General features: G+C 48.0%; 1 protein-coding gene across 3 annotated transcripts in view; it reads left to right on the top strand.

Moving 5' to 3' along the window:
- Nucleotides 1-24,113, top strand: part of Cnih3 (cornichon family AMPA receptor auxiliary protein 3) — a 102,443-nt gene that overhangs the window by 38,349 nt on the left and 39,981 nt on the right. For 2 of the 3 annotated variants that reach the window (XM_035445659.1, XM_027418807.2), the window contains exons 2-3: nt 7,989-8,057; nt 11,844-11,891. In XM_035445659.1, coding sequence (XP_035301550.1) covers nt 7,989-8,057; nt 11,844-11,891 — 117 coding nt within the window. The remainder of the gene's footprint in view (nt 1-7,988; nt 8,058-11,843; nt 11,892-24,113) is intronic. The other variant, XM_027418808.2, reaches the window with a different exon arrangement.

Below are 24,113 nucleotides of genomic sequence, written 5' to 3'. Positions count from 1 at the left end.
TTCTAACAAGGTTTTGTGGTAGTGCAGTTATTATTTTTTTTAGCAGTTTACCTGGTTCATGGGCATATTCTAGAGGGAGTGTGTTTCCCCACTTCACAAGCTGATTCTGAGATGCCTGCCTCCTGATTCTCAGGCTGGGCTGGATGGAGGAAGGGTAGACACAAGTGGGACTGGAACTGCTGTGGTTCTGGGGAGGCTCCCCACAGGGCTTCATTTGGCAGCCATCTTTGTTCCATCATCACCGGTGTGTTGGGAGCACTTGGAGAAGACTGACCCTGACTAGGGGTGGTGGGGCCTGGGTCCAGCACTGTAGAAAGAGCTCCAGGGTCAGTATATTACCCCTCCCTCCCTGTTCCTTCTCTATGGTTGCCCTGAACCACAGCTATGGTTCCTCTAGAGCATCCAGCTCAGAATTGCACCAGGCCCCAACATAGACTTCTCTCTCCTTCCCTCATGAGCAGCTCTTGAGAGGCCCCTGGTTTCCTGCTCCAGAGCCTCACTTAGTCTTGTGTGCTCAGGCAGGGTCTAGTCTCGAGGGTTCTACACACCTTGGCCATCTTGGATCTTGGGGACTTATTCCTCTTCTCTATTCACACTGCTCTGCTATTGGACCTTCCTGCCTTTTCTTATACTCACTCAAATCCCCATCTCAAATGTCTGAGGAAAAAAGTGGGGGTGGGTGGTAACAATGGACATTGGATTAAACAGGCTAAATTTAACAACTCAATGGAACAGGCCAGTTCCTTAAAGCAGTGAGTGTACAGACCTCACGTAATAGGAGTGAGACTGCCAGAGTAATCCTAAATATGTTTTTGAAATTAAGCTTGAGGTTTAAACTTCCCCACAGGCAAGGAAAATCTTTGTGGTTTCAAGTATTTTAAGATCCATGTGAGTCTTGAGTCCAGAACCAAAAGTGTGGTACATAAAAGAATAGTTGTCAAGCATTGCAATAAAATCTTTTGCTCTGTTCATTCAAGGCCAGCCTGGGCAACATAGAAAAACCCTATTTCAAATGTTTTAAAAAGGAAAGGGAAAAAAATGGGCCAGGAATGGACCTTAGTGGTAGAGTGCTTGCGTGTAGCGTGTGAGAGACCCTGGGCTCCATCCCCAGTGAGGAAAAGAAATCATCAATATGAAGACAGATTGTTAGTATTGTTTTTACAAAAGGGGCCAATGATTTAAACATATGTTCCACCGAAGAAGACACACAGATGGCGACTAAGCCCATGAAAAAAATCCCAGTGTCATAACTCACTGGCTTCATCCACATACCTATTGAAACAGCTAAGCAAAATCAGCCATCATAGTTTTTTGACTTGGATGTGGTGTGTCTGGAACTCTCACATGGTGTTTGGCACAATGTTACAGATACTTTGGAAAAGTTTATCAGTTCCCCACAAACCTAGATGTAACACTCATCAAATCATCCAGCAGTTTCTCCCCTACCACCCAGGGGCGGACGGGACAACGACAGATGCCTCTATGCAAAGGTTGACACCGGCTCTAGTTACAATTGTCAAAATCTAGGGACAACGCAAGCATCCTCCAGCTGGTGGATTGGATAGGTGAACTTGAGTGTATCTTTAGACCTTTGTACAGCTCAGGAGGGAAATGGGGGGTGTTACTGATATGAGCTCAGGAGGGAAAAGGGGCGTGTTATTGATATGAGTAGTGACATGGCTAATCTTGAACACGTTGTCAAGGGAAGCTGCCCAAAAAGCCCACGTGCTTCATTGTTCCATTTCTGGGATGTCTTGACAAAGGTAAAGCTTTAGAGATGAAGCAGACATTGGTGATTGACAGACAGGAAACAGTGTTAGGGGTGGGGTAGCAGTTGACTCTCAGAGTCAGGAGGAAGGGATGAGGAGCAATAAAAACAATGTATCACCATCACAGCGTGTGCACAGGACTGTGCATTTGCTGAGACCTTAGGAGCTTTCATTAAAAGGGTGAATTTTAGTATATTAAATTTTGAAAAATGAGCGTGAGGTTTGCCGTGACTGTATCACTGGGTCAGGAGTTCAAGTTCACCTGGTACTGTTTGGGGCTGGGCTGTATGCTTCAATGGATCATTGAAGGCTCAAGTGTGCATAACTGAGTCACAGCAATTCATCTAGCCATCTTCATTCACAGCAGTGTCCTTGTGCCTCTCATACTCACAGGTTCCAGAGCCTGAGGATTGCTCTCTGCCATGCTGCCCCTGTTCTCAGACACAAGCAGGAGGCAGGGCCGAGGAGTGTGCTGATCACCATCAGGACAGGCAAAGGATGGCCTAAATCTCTCTTCTGGGACACTGCTGTGTTTCCCTGACCAGCTGCTCATCCTTCTCCGTGTCTTAGAGTCCTCTCTTCCTGCTCCATATTTATTCTGTGGAGCAGCCTTATGGGTACTGCATGGATTCATGTCTTGGTTTCTATTCTGGCACTAGAGTCATTGGCCACATTTGGCGTCATTCTCCATCTCTAAATTGGGGGCAATAATAGACCTCTTTAATGGGGAGTCCAGGGATCAAATGATGCACATTGTGTAGTACATGGCCCAATACCTGACATGGTGACCCTGTGAGGAATATAGTGAATTTCTTGTTTCTGGCCCTTATTACACTGGTACTACAATGATCTGTTTGTGTGCATGTCCCATATTGCCATAGACAGGGCACATTATGAGGCCAGGAGCTACGTTTTGTAGAGTTTAGTAACTCCAAGTTGCCAGCACAGGACCTGAGTATAAAAGATGCCTCCTGAAGTTTTTACCTGAGTAGACAGATTCAGCTGTGACTTTGGGGTAGTGGGGATGCTGAAGACCCTGGCCATGACAGGAAGCTGCCAGGTCATAGCTCATAAAGGGGTGGAACTCACTGGCATAAGCTGCATCCACAGTTTTCCTGCTGTTTCCATCATCCTCCAGGTTGGAGCCCAGGCATGGAACTGAGTGTCTCAAGATTGCCAGAAGCTCCTCTGTCCTGCTTTATAGCCAGCCACCCCTGCACCAGTCAACACAGGTTCACCTGCCTGCACTCTCTAGTACAATGACAGAGATTCAGGCAGGAGGCAAGGGTGGGAACAGGATCAAAATGTGGGGACCTGTCTGTCTTTCTAGCTGGATAAATATCAGGCCCAGGAAGCACTGATGTTAGCCACCCTGGTGCTGGATGCCAGGTGGAAGTCTCTGTCCAGGGCCCTATTTGGAGCCCATAATTAGTGGCAGATACTGAAGGAAATGCTGAGGATGGGGATACTGATGAGGATGCTGAGGATGGGGATACTGATGAGGATGCTGAGGATGAGGATACTGATGAGGGTGCTGAGGATGAGGATACTGATGAGGATGCTGAGGATGGAGATACTGATGAGGATGCTGAGGATGGGGATACTGATGAGGATGCTGAGGATGGAGATACTGCTGAGGATGCTGAGGATGGGGTTACTGATGAGGATGATGAGGATGGGGATACTGATGAGGATGCTGAGGATGGGGATACTGAAGAGGATGATGAGGATGGGGATACTGATGAGGATGCTGAGGATGGGGATACTGAAGAGGATGCTGAGGATGGAGATACTGATGAGGATGATGAGGATGGGGATACTGAAGAGGATGCTGAGGATGGAGATACTGATGAGGATGCTGAGGATGGAGATACTGATGAGGATGCTGAGGATGAGGATACTGATGAGGGTGCTGAGGATGGGGATACTGAAGATGATGCTGAGGATGGAGATACTGATGAGGATGCTGAGGATGAGGATACTGAAGAGGATGCTGAGGATGAGGATACTGATGAGGATGCTGAGGATGAGGATACTGATGAGGATGATGAGGATGGGGATACTGATGAGGATGCTGAGGATGGGGATACTGAAGAGGATGCTGAGGATGAGGATGCTGAAGAGGATGTTGAGGATGAGGATACTGATGAGGATGCTGAGGATGGGGATACTGATGAGGATGCTGAGGATGGGGATACTGATGAGGATGCTGAGGATGGGGATACTGATGAGGATACTGAAGAGGAGGCTGAGGATGGGGATACTGATGAGGATGCTGAGGATGAGGATACTGATGAGGATGCTGAGGATGGGGATACTGAAGAGGATGCTGAGGATGGGGATACTGATGAGGATGCTGAGGATGGGGATACTGATGAGGATGCTGAGGATGAGGATACTGATGAGGATGCTGAGGATGGGGATACTGATGAGGATGCTGAGGATGGGGATACTGAAGAGGATGCTGAGGATGGAGATACTGATGAGGATGCTGAGGATGAGGATACTGAAGAGGATGCTGAGGATGAGGATACTGATGAGGATGCTGAGGATGAGGATACTGATGAGGATGATGAGGATGGGGATACTGATGAGGATGCTGAGGATGGGGATACTGATGAGGATGCTGAGGATGGGGATACTGAAGAGGATGCTGAGGATGAGGATGCTGAAGAGGATGTTGAGGATGAGGATACTGATGAGGATGCTGAGGATGGGGATACTGATGAGGATGCTGAGGATGGAGATACTGATGAGGATGCTGAGGATGGGGATGCTGAAGAGGATGCTGAGGATGAGGATGCTGAAGAGGATGTTGAGGATGAGGATACTGATGAGGATGCTGAGGATGGGGATACTGATGAGGATGCTGAGGATGGAGATACTGATGAGGATGCTGAGGATGGGGATACTGATGAGGATGCTGAGGATGGAGATACTGCTGAGGATGCTGAGGATGGGGTTACTGAAGAGGAGGCTGAGGACATTGCATTTATCAGGATTTACATTTATCAGGATTTGAGACAGGTTATGTCTCAAAAGATTGGATGGGGTGGATTAAAGAAGAGTGAATAGGGGCAAAGTTCACTGCTTGCTCTCAGGTTCCCAAAGCCAACAATACTCATGTAGAATAAGGTGGATTAGGTTTAACTGGAGCACACAAAGAAGATCAGGGATGGTACAGCCACGATGCATTTACAGAGGCTTGGGGTGCAGAGCAGGGATGGCAACCAATGTTCTTGCTCTGTGCCAACCAGTCTCACTTTGGATATAGTGTTCAGTTCTGACAGGCTCGTTTTTGGGTGGACATGTCCAGTCAGGCATGCCAGTGGATGGTAATTAGGGTAATGGGATGCACGAACTAGCACTGGATTGTACAAACAATGGGTGGAGAGATTTTGCTTAGGGGATAGAGATATGCTGAGGACACAATTGTGGAACAGGCTCCATGTCGGGGACACTGGACCCATTCTGTGTGCTTCTCATGTAGCACTGGCCTGTAGAAATGCCTGCAGGAACTGAACAGTTTTTGTGCATGAGCTATGCAATAGATAACAGACTTATGTGTAGTGTAGGTTCATGATCATGTGTGTATATACATTTGTGTCTGCAGGACAAGATACCTCACCCAACTTGGAGTTCACAGATTTGTACAGTCTGGGTGACTAGCCAGCCCCAGGGATCCCCCTATTTCTGTCTTCCCTGTTCTGGTATTACCATGTTCTCCAGCTGTTACAGGGATGTTGGGTGTTAAATTCAGCTCCCCGATGCTTTTGTGGCAAACACTTTACAATCTGAGCCATACAAAGTTTAACTGAAATATTAGCCCATGTGGTCATTGGCCACTGTATGGGCTACCAACCCTCTAGAGCAGTGGTTCTCAGCCTGTGGGATGTGCCTCTTTGGCAAACCCCTATTGCCAAAATTATTTATATTGCGATCCATAATAGTAGCAAAATTACAGTTATGAAGCAGCAATGATAATAATTTTATGGTTGGAGGTCACCACAACATGAGGAACTGTATTAAAGGGTTGCAGCATTAGGAAGGTTGAGAAACACTGATCTAGAGGACAAATACAAGAATAGACCAGGGATCAACTATTTTCTCTAAAAAAAATAAAAGTTAGCAGATATATTTGTCTCACCCCTGCCTCAGAGTCTTCAAAAGCAATATACAGAAAGAGAACTTGACCAAGCAGCTGCAAAACTCTATCCGTGGACACCAAGGTTTGAATTTAGCATATTTTTTACATGTTACAAAACCAGTATTTTTCTTTTGATGATATTTTTCAACTCTTTAAAAAATGTTAGAGTCATTCTTAGCCCACAGGTTATGAGAGAGTGGGTGGCAGGCTGGTCTGGCCTGCAGGCTGTGGCTCACTGCTCTGACCTTGGCTGTGGGTGGAAACTTTAGGAAGATCATAGGTCAGACCAGTGAAGACAATGCTCAGCTTGCTGGAGCCAGCAGCAGAGTGATCACCCTGGGAAGAACTGGCTAGATACCCAACTGTCCATCAGAGGTAGTATGGGAATGTCCTCTTAGCTCAAGTTATGCTAGTGTGTTCCTCAAATGCTGTAGACATGTTGAAGTTACGGGGACATACAGATGCTGTAAATACACTGCTTTGCAGAGTAAGGTCACCCACCCTCACTTGGCCACATGGGGCTGAGTCAGGAGCTCTCTGGGTGCTCCTGGCTTCGTTATTTCTGCCACATGTTCAGGGTTCCCTGAAATGTGCCTTTGTGGAGGGTACGTTCACGTATGCTCAGTGGGTGTGGTCAGTCATCTTTCCTTTACTGTGACAAAATATTGAAATAAACAACTTATAAGGAAGAAAGGTTTGGGTTAACTCCCAGTGTCATCAAATGCTTCAGCTCATGGTTTATTGCATTGTGATTTGATTTGGGGCCTGTGGCTAGGCAGAGCATCGTGACAAGGGAGACACATGGTCGAGGAGCCCTGTTTGCCTCTGCACTGCCAAGTGGTCTGGAAGGAAAACAAAACAAAACAAAAAACAATGGAATAAAACTAAAAGGTCTTAACTAGGCTATGCCCCAATTCTTAAGGTTTTACTACCCAATATAGCAATGGGCCAGGAGGTAGCTCAGTTGGTAGAATGCTTGCTTAGCCTGGAATTCTGAGTTACACCCCCAGCACTGCACAAATCAGGGGTGGGGGTGCACACAAGTCATCTCAGCGTTTAGGAGATGGAGGCGGGGGATCAGCAGCCCAGGATACGTGGACCCCTGTCTCAAAAAACAAAAAAAAAACTCCATCCAACAAAACCACCACCCACCCACCCAACCAACCAACCAACCAACTGGCCAACCAACCAAAGGACATAACAAAAAACAAACCAAGGGGCGCCATGGGCTGGGTGCCAACCCTTTAGCACATGGACCTTCAGATAACATTCAAGATCCAAACTGTAGCCGGGAAGACTTTGCTGAGAATACCAAAGCCTCCACCAAGAAAGGAGAGTCCTTGGGCCCAACACCTGTGTTCTGTCACTTAAGCCCCCGCCCCCAGCAGACAAGATGGCTGGATTTAGAATGAGGACTTGAGAGCCTTTATCCTTATTGGTTCCTTCTGAGGATGGGACATGCCTCGTCCTGAGGTGGCAGGAGGTCACCTTCCTATCCCCTCCTCTGACAAATGGGGACCCTGGGGAGTCTATATCCAGATGAGCCCCAGAGCCTGCAGTAGTAGGCATGGCCGGTCTGGGGCTGCTGATGGACATTTAGAGATGTTGTTTCTCATGGTGACAGCTTAGCTTCCCTGTATTTCTTTCTGAGTTCTTTTTACTTTTGGGCGTTTCTGCCAAACAAACAAACAAACAAAATAAATAAATAAACTGCAGTGTCTGTCAGGGAAGATGCTAAAAGCACTGGGTGGAAGGAAGTTTTACCTTTTTATGCCTTTACCAAACTCTACTCCATCAGAATAGTTTTTCTACATCTTTGTACAGGCTGCACATGGAATCAGAAACATTAAAAAATGTTACGTGAGAAGTTTCAAAGCCAACACCGTAGACAGAAGGCAACACAGCCCTGCGTCCCTTGCCAGTTTTGGCAGTGGTCAGCTCCTGGGCAGCGTTGTGCCCCCTGCAGCCCGTCCTTTCCTCCTGTGGCGTCTGGGTGCGGGGCTGCAGGAAGGATTTGGTAGCAGCGCTGACCGAGTGTGCACAGCATCCTGATTGAGTGTGTTCTTTTTCAGATCATCGCCTTTGACGAGTTAAGAACGGATTTTAAGAGTCCCATAGACCAGTGTAACCCTGTCCATGCGGTAAGTAGTGGTGCCTGTGGTGGGCAGGGAGAGTCCCCACAAGTCACCGGGCTCACGAATGACAGCGGAGGTTTTAAAGAACAGAATAAAGAAGGATATGTTGTCCTGGTCCTTCCTCTATTCCTTGCTGACAGTTGTTACAGAGCTTCCTTGCTGAGGTCAGCTGAGCTCTTGCAATCAATACATTGCCAGTCAAGTGTGACAGTTCCCGTGACTCCGGGGGTGGGGGTGGAGGGATCTGCCAGTGATTTTTGGGTCCTTATCTCTGACCATAGACAAAAACGCTGTGTTGGCCAGCATGTCTGCAGGGTGTGCAAGTACCATGTTACCATGTATGGACCTCTTGCTCTGTGGGAGGTGGGCAGTGGCTGAGTTTCTCATGTAGGGTAGATGGGTGAATGCACCACCAGGTACAGCCCCAGTATCTGGTGGGCTTTCATCTCTGGTGCCTGCGGCTTGGAGTCAGCTTGTTGCACACCAGGGAATCTGGTGCAGTCTGGTGGATGAGCTCTGGGTTCTGTTTCTGGGTGTCAGGTCTGGAACCCAGCTCTGCTCATCTCCAAAGGCTGTCTTCTGACCACCAACTCGTTAGTTCTTGAAAAGACTTGGCTTTATGATACTAACCCCCGCTTTGGCGTAACAGTCTTTGATTCTATAAAGTAGAGCCAAACTCTTTCAAAGTCAGCTATAAAAAGCAAACTGGGTTAGTTGAAAGTACCCTTAAGAACCACTTGAAAGCTTAGTGTATTTCAGAAAAGTTGTAGTTTTTGAAACCTGCTTTATTCTCCACCAGCCTTAACTTCACCTGTGGTAACTTGGCTCTGCCAGGCCTGAATGGTTTTTGCCCAGGGGCTCATGCCTTTCTGGACACTGAGTTTGGCACCAGCAGCACACACCTGCCTGTCAGTACCCATAGGTGGTCAGGGTGGCTCCAAGACAGGCGTGTTCATTTCCAAATGCCAGCTGAGCTCTCTCTTCCAGCGTATCTGGAGTTTTCCAGCAGGATCCCTGAGCAGAATAAGTGGGAAAATTTGTTCAGCCCCTTGTTTCCATCATGCCAGTTCCATGCCAGGTTGCAGGCACCTGGAACAACCTGGAGATACTTTTGTGGAGTCTGTTTTTGGCTCATCAGGACAAGTCCTTTATTTAGACATTAAGTTAGGATTTGCATATACCCCCCCTCTAAGGGGAGAGGGTGCTTCTGGAAAAGGATAGTACAGAAACAGCAGTCACTAGGTGGCATCCAGAAATACTTGCCAGAAACAGAAACGGATACTGAGGATGAAGGCATGGACCTCTACCCCTTTCTCTTCCTGTGGTGCTGGGGTGGAGCTAAAGCCTTTGCATATACGAGGCAAGTGCTTTACCACTGAACTACATCCCAGCATCCCAGCTCTGTTTTTTTTTTTTTAATTCCTATTACAGCAACATCTCTAATTAGTTATCAGATTAATTAAGGAGCTGAGTCCTGTGAAGCCCAGACATGGACAGACCAGAGCTCGAGGTGCCTCTGGGGAAGAGGGATTAAAAACAAAACCGAAAAATCCTAAAAGCTGTAATTAGGCAAACGCACAGACATACTGTGATTCCCCTGTTGTTGTGACATTATTTCACAGCAGGGAATGGAGTGCTCCAGCCCCTTCATTCAACTGCTCCAGTCCTCTGGCCTCCTTGAAGCCTCCAGAGTAAAGCAACATTCAGGCTCCGAGACTTACACACTTGCCTCACTGGCTGATAATTCTGGCCCTAGAGGAACTTGGGTCCCAAGAATTTGCTGACTATGCAATGCATTTCTTTTTTTGGGAGGTGGGGATGTGTTTCAAGACAGGGTTTCTCTATGTTACACTCCTGGCTGTCCTGGAACTTACTTTGTAGAGCAGGCTGGCCTTGAACTCACTGAGATCCACTTGTGACTCCTGAGGGCTGGCCTCAAATTCACAGAGGAAATACATTTCTTAAAGAGGACATGAGATCCACTTGGTCCCCCCACCCCCTTTCTTATGGTAGGCATGGAACTCAGATCTTTGTACATTGCTAGGGAAGCCTTCGACCCCTGAGCTACAACCCACGCCCCATAGATTTAAGATGCCCTAAAGCTTCAAGTATTAGTGGAAGTGGTGGACCTCTTCCAGGGCCAGGAGGGTTCCATTTCCATCCTCAGCCCGCACTGGGAAGTCTCTGTCACAGGGAGGGACCGTGTTTTCCTGCAGGGCTCTGGCTTGCTGGAGTATGTGTGTCTCTAGCTTGTGTATGCGTCTGTATGAACTCTCTCATGTGTGTAGCAAGTGTTACCTACCATGTGGACAATAACTCATCCTGACATGGCTCCTTCCTCTGGGTTTATGGGCTGCACAGAGATCATTCTATTTATGATTCAATTAGGGAAACTGAAGTGTCCTGGCCACCTGTCCTCTCCTTATCCACAAGGAAACTCATTACCATTATGGCAACCAAATTGCTTCTGTAATGAAGCACAGAGGCGCCACAGCTGTGTTCAGGGTGGCTCAGAAGTCTTGACAGTTATCGCAGAGAAAGGAAGAAGGGGGCCTTTACCGTCTGCCGTGGGCAGCATCCTCTGTCCAGCTTCGTGACATCTTTCCCTGGAAATGAGCCAGTCCTTGGAGACAGATGGACTTGACTTCTAGAAAAGTCAGAGCCCAGGTCACAACTGGTAGCCTGAGTCAGGGAGGGCTTGCTTCCTCCAAGTACACTCACATAGAAAAAGCAAAGCAAGATAGTCTCCAATAATGGGGATACAAGCTTGCTGCTCTTGGAGATACACTGAGGTGTCCTGTGCCTGAGATACGCAGTGAGCATAGGCACCATATGCTCTCTGCATCCAGACCGTCCGCAGTGGACGCATGGAGACTTTGACTATAGGAGAGTGGGAAGAGAAGAATGCATGCTTTGCCAGGAGCGTGTGCACGCTCATGTGTGCAAGTACATGTGCACATGTGTGTTGATGTCATGTGTCTCCCTCAGTTTCTCTGAGAAGTTTGTTTGTTTGTTTTGTTTTTGCTTTTTAAGGTGGGCTCTGTTAAAGGGCTGGAAAAATGGCTCAGTGGTTAACATTCCTTACTGTTCTCACAGAGGACCTGAGTTTGGTTCCTAGCACCCACATAGGTTGTAACTTCAGCTACAGGAGATCTGATGCCGTCTTCTGGGCTGTGGATACCTGCATTCATGTGAGCATACACCCACACCCCCACACCCCCCCCCACACAATTAGATCATCTTCATAATAAAAGACAGGGTCTCTCAATGAATCTAGAAGTCTTCGATTTGTCTGGACTGGCTGGTGCAGAAGCCCCAGGGATCCTCTTGTCTCCACCTCCCCTGCACTGAGGTTACGGATGTATGCCTCTATCACTGGCTCGTTAGATGAATTCTGGGATCTGAACTCAGGTCCTCATGCCTGTAGTGGCAAACACTTTACCCCCTGAGTCATCGCCCCAGCCTGCCAGGGGCGTTTCCACCAGCTATGGTGGCTCATGCCTGTAAAACAAGCACTTGGGAAACGGACACAGGAGGAGTGTCATGAGTTTGAGGCCAACCAAGGCTACACAATGAGCTCCAAGGTACCCTGAAAAAACCAATGAAACAAAGCAGAACAAAAGAACAGAAAGCAAGGGGCTCTGAGGTTCAGACTCTGCTGGGAAGAGACACTGGCATGGGCCTAGGGTGTGTCTCTGTGGGTTCTGCTTCCTCTGCTGCTGTAGACTGTGCGAGCCTCACACTCTCGGCCACCCTAACCTCCTGTTTCCTTTCTTTCCTGCACGTCCTCAGAGGGAGCGGCTGAGAAACATCGAGCGCATCTGCTTCCTTCTGAGAAAGGTCAGAGGTCCTCCAGGTGGATGAAGGGGGCGGGGTCAGAGGTCATCGGGTGAATGGCAGCAGGGGGACAAGGTGGGAGCGGGCCTCAGTGCTCTGGAAATCTTCAGAGGCAAGAGGGACTAATTAGAGAAGGTGGTCTTCAGTCAGATGTCAGCAGGACACTGGCTCTGTCCAGGGCTCTCTGGCTGGAGTTGTAGGATGTCCCCTTTCCATGTGATGATGGTTGGAATTTACAGCACCTGCCACCTCCCAGTCTTTGTTCCTGTCTGTGCTGGGCTCGGGATTTTAATGACACGTCCTGATCTAAGGAAGTTTTTAACTGGGTGTCTTGAGGTTCGAACTTGTCACTCAGCTTTGCGGTCTGGCCCTTCAGTAGGATCACTGGGTATGTTGGCCGGGTGGGACTGCAAAGTGCTGTCAAGGGGGGGCAGTAGACCACAGCTGTCCCAAGCTCCTTCTGGAAGCACGTGTGCCACCCAGGCTGGGCGTTTGGCATTGTCTGTTCAGAGCCTGCCTTTCTCCAGTCAGCAAAGTGAGTCAGCAAAGCTTAGAGAAGAGGCACTCACGGGTAAAATAAGCAAGGTCCATGGCCTTGAGCCAATGGCCGTCACCAGCCTCAGTACAGAATGGAGGGTACTGGCCACAGGAAAGCCATTATCTGCCCAAATACAGCCTTTTGTAAAATCAAGCACCCCACCAGCACTGACACAAGGGAAAGAGTTTTTACAAAGTTTTAAACTTCTTTTCTGTATTTCATCGGAGGGAGCCTAATATAGAAGCCCATCATTTCTCCTGCCAATAAGTTGCCCTTTCATGTTCTCTAAGAAACCCTGTATATTAAAATTTCTCATCTTGTTTGTCTCAGCAGGATGCTCAGATGAGAGCATGCGTTTGATAATACTAGTGATCCAAGGAATAAAGGACGATTAAGAAAATAGCATATAATTTGCATTAAAATGTGCAAATTACTTCCTAGATAATGTCACAGACACTAGTAACCCGCCCCGGTCATCAATTTCACATTCTCTGGTTTATTCCTTAAGATAATACCTATGTGACTCAACCCAGGGGAAAACGAAGATCACACTGTCGTCTCTCAGACCCCAGGTTGCCACCCTTGCATCCTGAGTGCACCACCCAGTGTTCTCTGGCAGGTGATCACCTACATTCATGTCCCTTACCTCCCCCAGCCTTCTGTTGCTGGACTGCAGACTGGCCGTAGGAGGCAATGGCCGGCTGTTGTCTCATCAAGGTCCTACTGCCCACAGCCTTATGCCCTAGGCTTTCCCAAGGTCAGAGCAAGGATGTGAAGTAAGCTCTCCAGGAATTCGTTTTGACATATTCAAATCTCCATGTGATTTGCATCTGTGTCTCTAAGCCGTAGACCGCAGGAGTTTACTCAGGAAATATTGTATTCCAAGTGCCCTTTCTTTACTCCTTCCTTTCTGGCTGCTGCCTCCAGTGCTGTTTAGACATAATTGCTGCTCACTGTGGTGAGCAACACCAGGAAAGACAGTCTAAGACAGACATCAGAGAACAGGAACACTGAGCTGACCCACTCAGGCACAGGAATGAGATCACCCCCTGCAGCCTCGTGCTCCTCTGGCTTCATGGAATGGCCAGCACGGTGGGGCTAACAAGGCAGATGCCAGTCAAGTGCCCATCACTTTACTTGTCCCAGGAGTCTCCCTTCTGCTCCAAGCTCTTGCCAGAAGCCTGGCTTTCAGCCTAAGATGCTACTATGTATTCTTTGCAGTTGTGTCTATCTGCCCTGGGTACCTGAGACGGTTTTCATTGATGTCAGTAGAACTCAATTTCTTTCTGGGTGTAATTTCAAGTTGTTGAGACTTCTGCACCTGGCCATTGGGAACTTGCTATAGCTTACATCTTCTTTAGCTCAGTCTGATAACTATATAGGCTCTTAACCACAGGTGTGTGTAAGTGTACCGTGCAGGAGGTCTGTCTCGGCTGCTGGAAAGATGTGATGTCCAGTTGATCATCAGATATGGTGACACTGAGTGAAAAGCAGCAATAGACTATTGAAGATGCTTATTTTGTATTTATTAAATAGTGAATAAATAATAGCTAGTTAGGAGTACTACTATAGTCTTCATTTTGGGGATGCCAGGACGGTACCAGATATCTACCGTGTACCGCCCTTGCCCCTTAGAGATGGCATTTATTTATTTATTTATTTATTTATTTATTTATTTATTTTAGCTGGTGTGTGTGTGTGTGTGTGTGTGTGTGTAAGAGAGAGAGAGAGAGACAGAGAGACAGACAGAGAGAGAGAGAGAGACAGAGAGACAGACAGAGAGAGAGAGAGAGAGAGAGAGAGAGAGACTCATGTAGCTTAGGCTGGTCTTGAACTCACCATGTAGCAACCGCTGGCCTTGAACTCTGAATCCTCCTGCCTCCACATTGCTGGTGCTGGGATTACAGGTGTGTGCCACCATGCCCAGACTGCCTGTGTTTTAAAATAAAAGCTAACTCATTTTCAACTCAGAAGACTTTTTAACTCACAGCTTCTCTGGTCCTATTCATTTCCTGTGTTCATATTTTCTACCCTCTTTGCAGTCAGTCTTTAGCCCCAATGTCTGCTCCCAGCCAATTCAGTTTCTTTAGGATTAAAGGATGCTGATTATCTCAGTCACTTGTTCTATTGCTGTGAAGAGACACCATGACCAGGGCAACTCTTATGAAATAAAGCATTTGATTGGGGGCTGGCTTACAGTTTCAGGGTTTAGTCCATTATCATCATGGCAGGGAGCATGGAGGCAGATGCTGGAGCAGTAGCTGAGAGCTAGATCCTGATCTGTAGGCAGGCACACACACACACACACACACACACACACACACACACACACACACACACAGAGAGAGAGAGAGAGAGAGAGAGAGAGAGAGAGAGAGAGAGCACCGAAGCCCACCCCCAAGTAACACTTCCTGTAACAAGAGCACACCTTTCAGATAGTGCCACTCCCTGGTAAGTAAGCATTCAAATACATGAGCCTACAGGGCAGGGAGCTTTCTATTCAAATCACCACAGCTGTGAAGTGTGCAAACATCTGCCTCCCAATCCTGCCCCTACCTTTAGCATTTGCGTGGCCTGTGGGGTATGGCTCAGGGTGACCCTCAGGATAACACTGGGTATTGAACACTGGGCCTCATGCGTGCAAGGCAAGTGCTCTACCATTGAGCTACATCCTCAGACATCAGGGCAACTCTTAAGTGAGAGAACAATAACAATTCATCCTTATGGCGTTATCCTGAGAATTAAAGTAGATAATACACACATGCAGTTCACATGTACTTAACACCTACTAAATTTCATTGTTAGTGACCTGCCCCTCACTCCCCCAAAATCCTTTATGGCATTTCCATGGGTACACAGGTTGAGATGATGCTTTGGCTGGTGACATCCCCCCATCATCTTAGATAAGTACCATTTGATGTTTTGGAGACAGGGTTGTGAACAAAATTGGTAGGCCTGGACCTCTCCCTCCTGTTGTTCATCTCTCAAATGGGCTATGTTCCGATTCTCAAGCTACAAGCCCATGTTAGGGGTAGTGTGAAGGCTTTATAGATCTAGTTAGCATCACCACCTTCTGGGAATTGTACCTTCCAAGAACTTCTTGGAACCAGCCTCCCAAACAGCCCAGAATGGATGCATCTCCACAGCTGACTGCTGCTGAGCCACCTCCTTGGCCTTGTTGGGAGAAAGGGAAGGGTTGCAAAGTGGATCCATTTTTAGCTCTATAATTATCAGAAAATGTGTTCTTCGGGTAATTGTCTGAACTGCAGGATGCTGCTTATGATTCATATTTTATGGCTCCTTGTGCAGCTCTGTCCTCCCGGTGTGTAGTAAGTAGGCTCTGTAGGCTGTAGTACATACACTCTGTTTGGGGACACATCATGGAAGGTTTGGTGGCCGCTCCCAGGCACACATAGGTGTCTCATGGTGGGCACAGACTGGGGAGGGGTGGCCTGCTGCATCTGTGGGTTCAGAGTGGTCTCAGGAAAGGTCTTATGTGGGAACTAAAGAGTTAGGGTGAGAATAAAGAGGGACTTGCTTTATTGGCAGCAATCCTCGGGTCTCAGATTTGGTAGTTCTGGGGTTCTTTTGGTTATTAGAAGAGCTAGGGCCGCAATGATTGTAAGTTTGGTTGATCTTGCCCAATGTAAGGACTTGGCTGCTTAGTTTGGGACATCGCTCTTGCTTAACAACTCTGGGATCCTTCAAGTCCTAGTTTCTCCAAGAGAATGTCTGGCTCCACCACAGGTTTTCTGGTGTTAGTGGATGGAATCAGACAACTTCCGGTCTCCTCTTGAGAATTCTCATTGAGATGTGGAGGAGTGGGTGGGGTTTGTGGAGGTGGTGGAGCTGATTCCAGTGGGATGATTGGCAGGGGCGGATGCTCTGGGTTCAACACTGGACCAATCACAGAGGCAGTAGGACTTCAGGAACTCCCATATGCTCCCCGGCCCAAGCTTCCCAGATGGCTCCAGGGAGGAGCCCAGGTATGAAATAAAGCTGCCAGTACCAGCTGAATCTATTGCAGAAACTCAATGCTGAAGCACTAAAGGTAGCCACTGTCCCAGTGTAAGCCACTTCTGTTAACTGAGAAGGTCCTGTAGCTTCAATTTGCCATATACATGGGTCACAAACACTGAGACACTGTGTCTAGGACTGGCTTCATGGTTTTCAGGGTCCAGTGAAAATGACAATATGAGCTTTGGTATCAAAAAAATGAGGATTCCAAGAATCAGATATCAGAACATTCAAACAAAGTGGTTTTCTTCTGAGCCCAGTGTCCTGTGCGGCCACATGGGCTCATGTCCCTGCAGTTGGTATCTACCTGTGCCCATGGTCTGTAATTCTTCCTGCTACAATAGCACATGTCTTCTCTCTGTTGAAGACGGACTTCTCCATAGGAGCAGATTTGCCCATGGGGATGTGGCTAGATGCTTGCATGTGTTGAGGCTTCAAGAACCACTGGGAAATAACCTTTCCCTCTCTAAGTTCTGCCGCCTCCAAGGCCAGCCCAGTGGTGTGAGGAGAATGAGGTGCAGAGGGAGTCACCTAAGCCATCTGTCACTCAGAGCTAAGCCCACTAGATCCCACAAGCCTACCTACCTACCTATTAGATTCATGAGCAAATGCAAATTACTCTTGTTTTAAGACACTGAATTTTAGAATGATTTATTATATAATACTACTAGGGCAATAGCTGTATTAGTCAGCTTTCTGTCACTGTGATGAAATACCTGAGGCAATTCACGCATAAAGAGGGGATGGTTATTTTCTGGCTCACACTTTCTGGAGTCAGGTGACCTCAGGTAACCTTGATCATGGTTAGCACATCATGGCAGGGAGAACTGCTAACCTCATGAATTACTAAACCAAGAGGAAGAAGAAGAGGCTAAGAACCTCCCATAGGCTCTATCTCTTATGAGCTCCACCCCTCCAATAGTATCACTCAGGTGACATTTGACAGGCCCTTGGGGGATAGTGAAGATCTCCATGACAACACTGGCCAGTGGACACTGTATGTGTGAGTCCTTCCTAATGGGGAAATCTTTAATTGCTTTATTGTGGTTGTTGTTTGTGTTCGGTGTGTATACGGATGTCATAGCACACATGGGAAAGCCAGAGGACAGCTTTGGAGTCATCCTTTCCTGCCCACTTCAGGTTGTTCTGGGAGTTGATCTCAGCACATCAGGTTGTGTGACAAGTTCTTTACCCTCTGAGCAATCTCACCATCCCAAATTTCTTTCCTATATCTTTCTTTTGAAAGTAGTACTTTTCTGTGCCACAGTTCACTCCATTTTCTGACTCCACGAATTTTCAGATAGATGGGTTCAAAGTCTGTCCAATTTCTGTAACTAAAGACAGTGACTAAAAACTCAGTGCAATTACCAGCCAGAAGCTCGAGAAAGATCCACATTGTTTTGGTGCGTGACACCTGCTGGGGACTGACGAGCAGGGAGGATGGTGAGGGTGCACCCTCCTTCCCCCCATCACGAGCTCTCTCTGCTACAGGAGTTACCTTGGCTTCAAGTCTTTTTAGCTATCAATACTGTCTTCCTGCAGGGCCCCAGGGTGCGGTGGAGTGGGGACCAGATAGTTTAATTGTAGGACATAATGCAGTGAACGGGACACATAAACTCAGAAGCCATTGTGTGGAGGGCCTCAGAGAGGCCATCTGTCATGTAGGTAAGATTTCTAGACCAGAAATATCCATGGCTTGGGGACTTCTAAGCTGGAACAAGCAGTAGTAGTATTAGCTCATCAAACCCCCACAGCAGTTCTGTGTAGTACATGAAGTAGGTGCTTTGGCCCCGCTGGACAGATGGAGAAGTTGAAATGTGTGGGTCTCATAGTCCCCAAGTGAAATGGGAAGGCAAGTCCATTTGAACAGTCCATAGTTTGAATCTCTACACTGTAGGGCAAGTCGTTACTTTGCTTCAAAATGTAACCCATAAAGGCCACCTCTGCAGTAGTACAGCTCATCTGTTTTAAAGAGAAGACAGGAATCCAGAGAGCCACACAGGGCCTGTGGGATCCTTCCTAATACCATTTAACTTCGTGGTGGGATAGTTCGCCCTGAAGGGAACGCTTGAAGAAAAGTAAAAATATCCTGGAACAAAACTTGCAAGTAGTGCCAACACCATGTCTCATGAATAATTTATTTTCAGGGACTCTGTGGCGAACTCCTTGTGAGTCAGAGAGACAGAACATTTTACTCACCATGTAAATAGTGCTGTCATGAGGTCCCTGAGCCAGAAGCTGGAGGCAAAGGGACTGTGCCTGTCCTTACCTCACTCCTCCCAGAGAGCTGCAGGGTCACACAAGGGCCCGATAGTCATATCCATGACAAACACGTTGACACTGCCTTTTCAGAGGACTGACACTAGGCAGCTGCCCGACCCATTCGGATCAGGTTTCTACGGCCATCGTAATAAAGAACCAGGCCAGTATACTGTAGCCGCCATTTGCCTTCCTCTTGAATCCACTGGGCATCCGCTGCACTCTGTGGTCTTGGTGGGACACGGCACGGAGGGAGCACTTTTGTCTTCCTGAGGCTTCTTTAAATCTCTGGCTCCTCATTTCTGGTCACCCCTGGCATGGCTGGCTCTACATCTTACCTTCCCACACCTACCAGGGTTCATCCTTGTGGCGTCGGGCGAAGTGGCAAAGCATGAGTGCGTCTTCAAAGCTTAGGTCTACATAAAACCTACTATCATTCTATTTCCTGGAACTCATCATGGGACCAAGTCAGGAACAGAGCCGGAGGGACAAAAATCACAGGGCAAACGGTCAGTGCTCTCCACTGAGCCCTTGGTGCCGTGTTGTGGAAATCTCATGCTGGCTTAGTATCTGGAAGTAGCAAATGCCAGTCTGTTGTCTCTATTTATTAGTGGAGCTGGAAGTTTTGAAAGTCCCCTATGCGGTCCAGACCAGGCTGGTGGAACCCACAGAAACAGCTGACCTGAACAACAGGGAGCTCTTAGCTGGGAAACCAGCACAGGACTGATCCAGACCCCCTGAACATGGGTGTCAGCGAGGAGACCCCGGAAATCTATGGGTCCTCCTGTAGTAGATCAGTACTTATCCCTAGCATAGGAACGGACTTTGGGAGCCCATTCCACATAGAGGGATACTCCCTGAGCCAGGACACACGGGGATGGCCTAGGCCCTATCCCAAAAGATATGACAGACCCTAAAGACCCCCTATGGAAGGCCTCACCCTCCCTGGGGAGCAGAAGGGGTATGTGAGAGGTAGGGTTTTAGTTGGAGGTGGTGGTAGGGGAGGAGGGAAAAGAGAGGGAACTGGGGTTGACATGTAAAACAATCTTGTTTCTAATTCACATTTAAAACTGGAGAAAAAAATAAAAAATTAAAAAAATTAAAAAGTTAAAAAAAAGTCCCCTATGGAGACATTTGACATACATCTTTCTGGATGAACTGCATCCAGAAAGTTCTAATCCAGTGGGTCTTGAGAGGGTTCTGCTGTCTGCATTCTTTTCAGAGGCCCCCTGCGTATCCATAGTAGAGACAGAAACAGGATGTGCCAGTCATTCATAGGTGGTCACCAAAATGGTACCTGGGGCATGTGGGCGGGGGCTAGTTGAAGGATAAGGGAGAGAGAAAATGTCAGCAACCCAGAGATGCTGACAGTCAACAGGCAGGTGTGGCTCACTGCTGACTCCAGTGGAAATGGTCCAGGATGAGGAAGAGTCCTGGACTCAGCTGGGGTGGGTGTTTCTAAGCCTGCTCTGTCTTGGCTGTGTATGGACAAAATGTCTTCCTCACCCAAGGCTCAACAGACAGTTGGATTTGAGATAGATATGGGGCTACACTGCAGGCTTCAGGCAGGGAAGGAGTCTAGTAGCCTGGGGTTGGGGTCAATGACTTTAGGATGTCTTATTAAGAGTGATCACAATCCCTGACTATGCCTCACAACAATATGAGTGCATTGCTAAACAGAGAGATTTCCCCTCCACCCATGATGGTTGATTTTATGTATCAATTTGGCTAGGCTGTGGTGCTCAGTCAGTGGTCAGACATAATTCTCGATATTTCTGTGAGTCTAGATTTTGGATGGGATTAACCTTTAAATGGGAAAACTTGAGAAAAGCTGATAACTTTTGGTCTTGGATTATTTTCTGTTGCTGTAACAGAATGCCAGAGACTGGATACTTTATAGAGAACAGGAGTGTTCTGTGAAAACCAAGAACACAGCAGACATGGGTAGTTTATAATAACCCACTCTCCAGGTCACTCATCCAGTCCTGAGGGCTCCATACCAGTTCATGAGGACTGAAGCCCATGACCCAAATACTCTTGAAACATCCTAGACAATTCTGTAGAATCAGCCCTTTCTCTTCCTGCCTCTCTTCACATATGCATGTTCACACATACAGACACACAGACACACACGCACGCACGCATGCACGCACAAACACACACACTCACACACATGCACACACACCAGGTTTCCATGGAAAGTCCTAGCACTCTCCCTAATCTTGGCAAGTCAGGTCCAGTAGGTTTGCTGAAGGGCTTTGATGGGCTGAATCTTCAGAGAGGCTGATTAGTTGGCTAAATCTCAGCTCACAGATGCCACTGGTTGGTACATTTGCCTTCCCCACACCCTGCTGCTTCAGGAGTGTCCATCCACAGGAGCTATTATTTTCCAAACCTTCTTACCTCTACCCTAGTTCCAGGCTCTGGAGACCAGTGAAGATAATGAAGCCCAGGCAAGCGCCACAATCAGGAAGGTAGTCAGCTGACCATTGTGCTACCTTCTTGAGGATACAGGTTCCCACAGCCTGGCCCACCACGCATGAAGGTTTACAGACACCTGCTCTTAGTGTTGTGAGAGTCACTAGATCACTGACCAGTGTGCTAGAAATAAGTTGGGTTTTTGTAATGTCTTACCATTTTCATTAGCGTGAAAAAGAACTCCGGGTATTTATTGCAGGACATGTGCGATATGGAGACATGGGATGGCTCTAAGGGATCCAGTATACCTGGGGCTGGGACATAGTGGAACTCACTCTGGAGGGAACCCATCCAGGCCCACAGAGTCCTCTGCCTCCCAAGAGTATCCAGAGACCTGGATTCCCCCCCCTCCCACCTCTTGGGTTCTGCAACAGTGTTTTCTTGCCCATGTGGCTGGGGAGGGACATCACTGCATGACCTTGTTCAAGCAGCAGGATGAAGGGAAGAAGTGTGGTGGGCCATTGCCTTGAAGGACACAACCCAAAAGTTAGCTCTGCTTCTCCTTGACTCATTGGCCAGATTTCATGCAAAGGCCCCATCTGTCTTTATTTGGGGAGACTGTGTTCTCAGCAGAAATGGGGAGTGGGTATTGGGAGAGAGCTTCTGGCCACAGTCTCAGGGTGTGTGTGTGTGAGGCTGCTGAGCAGCTGCGAGGGCCGTGGGCGGGGTGAGATGAAGTGCCTCAGGTTGAGTGAAGCTGAATGGTACCTGAAGGAATCTGTGCCTGGTGGGAAGAGGGAGGAGGGAGCCGAGAGGCCCAGTGACGGTCTCGATGGAGCTAGTGAGCTCAGCCCCATTTATCCATCCAGTTGTAACCCATTCAGAGCCTTCTCAGTTTGTGGTCCTGAATCGTGTACTGAGGGCGATACATGCATGTGGGGGTCTCACAATTGTGTGTGTGTGTGTGTGTGTGTGTGTGTGTGTGTGTGTGTGTGACAGAGAGAGAGAGACAGAGAGAGAGAGACAGAGAGAGACAGAGAGAGACAGAGAGAGACGGAGAGAGAGAGAGACAGAGAGGCAGACAGAGAGACAGAGAAAGAGGGAGGGGTGACGTGATGATGTGTTTAAATAGCCCAAAGAAAGCTCACTTTCACTTTTTCTCTTCATTCCATCCCAAGAGTCCCACAAAGCTTCCACCACACAAAACCTTATATTATGGTGCCTTGCACATGTATTTTGCGCACTTATGTTTGTGAATGCAAGGATCATGTTCTCCTCTTTCTGTACCTCCTGTAGTGCCCAGCAGGGATTCAGTTTATGTGAATTAGTTAAGTGGATTAGTGAATGGGTTGGTGAAAGGGATGGTGAAAGGGTTGGTGAAAGGGTTAGTGGCCCTGAGAGCAGCTACCACACACTGCTCTGGATGATGATTTCCATAATTCATGAGGCAAAAAGTTACATGTGGAGGAGACCAAAGAGTCCGGGGGCAGGTTCCACATGCTTTGTTAGGAGAGTGACTCTCACTGCTCAGTGGGTGAGCGTTGTAATGGATGCACTAGTACTCTGGCTTCCAATCTCGACCAGGAAGTTTAAAAATTAGGCTGCCTGGTCCTACCCCATGGCTTGTGGTTGAGTTGGTCTGGAGCCCAGCTTAGGCTTTGGGTTGTTAGCAGCTCCCTGGGTGATGCTAATGGGCAGTCAGGCTGTGAGCCACAGAACTGGGAGGGAAGCCACTTGGGCAATGCAGGTGGGGAGGCATTTCCACTCTCCATGTCCCCAGGGTATGATTTAGAGAGCCATCATTTCCTAAATGGCACTAGAATAAAAGCAATAATTTGCCAACGGGTGCCCAAGTAGATTGGAGGCGCTGGGCTCCTAACTTCCAAAGTGCTGGCCGTCCCGCAGGGTGACTCATCTCAAGCAGTCCCTGGACAACTTGTTTTTTTTCTTGGTACAAACTTTCTTTGTCGATGTCTCCTTTTCCAAAATGCGTTGAGAGGCAAAAATTCTGCATTTCAACTCCTGCTATGCTCTCCCTTGGAGGCCCTCACTCCAACCCTTTTCCAAGTTGCTGAAGGAGCAGGAAACATTTATGAGCTGTTTCTAGGTCACAGCGTGGACCAGTGTATCCAAATCTAACGGCCTCCTATTCTCGGCGGCACTGCCCCTCTCCCCCAAGGTAAACCTAGCAGCATTTGCACCAAGGCAGGAGCAACGCAGCCCTGGGCTGCAGATGGAGATTCCCATGGGCTCCCAGCCTGAGGAAGCTGGCTGGCTCGTTCCAGCTGTGTCTCCTCCCTATGGAGAAGCCACATCTCTGAGCTGCCATGCTGGCTCCCTTTGCAACTTCTATGGGGCTTGGGATTCTTGAAGCAATTTGGATCCTTGGTCCTCCTCCAGCTCCCAGTTTCACTGGCTCTTGTCCCTAAGCTGTCTCTATGGCACAGACAATTATACAACACGCCGAGTTTTGTTTCATTGGGATAAGACTTTGCAATAGACTAGGAAAATGCCCCGCACAAGTTAAATGTGAAATACAAATGCAAAATGTCATTATCATGAGGGGACAGGAAACCCACACCGTCTCCTTTCTGTATCTGCCAAGTGGTCAAAGCGATGATGGAATTCTGGACAATGTACAGCAGTGACAGCAGGGGGAGGTGGGCGGGGAACACACAGCAAGAACAGCTTCCCTGTGATAGCCTTTTAGCAGCGATATCTCTGCCGTTACTGATTCGGCGCACCAGTGGAAGCTAGTGCCAGCACCACAGTGTCCTCCTGGTGGGAACCAAATAAAGGAGCCTGTCAGGAAGGCTCCTGCTATGGGGACACAGAGTTCCAATCCTTCCAGCGGGATGCATGATGAGAAGGCATCTGCAGAATTCTTTAATACCGGCCATTGTGGTACTTCATGGGGTTTTGATAGTGGCCGTGGCAGCTGCTAGCAGAATACCAAGAATAAGGGACATGAAGCTGTTTTCAGTTCCTGATAA

Source organism: Cricetulus griseus, chromosome 5 (genome assembly GCF_003668045.3).
Source record: "Cricetulus griseus strain 17A/GY chromosome 5, alternate assembly CriGri-PICRH-1.0, whole genome shotgun sequence".
Classification (NCBI taxonomy): Eukaryota; Metazoa; Chordata; class Mammalia; order Rodentia; family Cricetidae; genus Cricetulus; species Cricetulus griseus.
The sequence above is the reverse complement of the archived record's forward strand: the minus strand, read 5'-3'. Positions and strand labels throughout refer to the sequence as shown.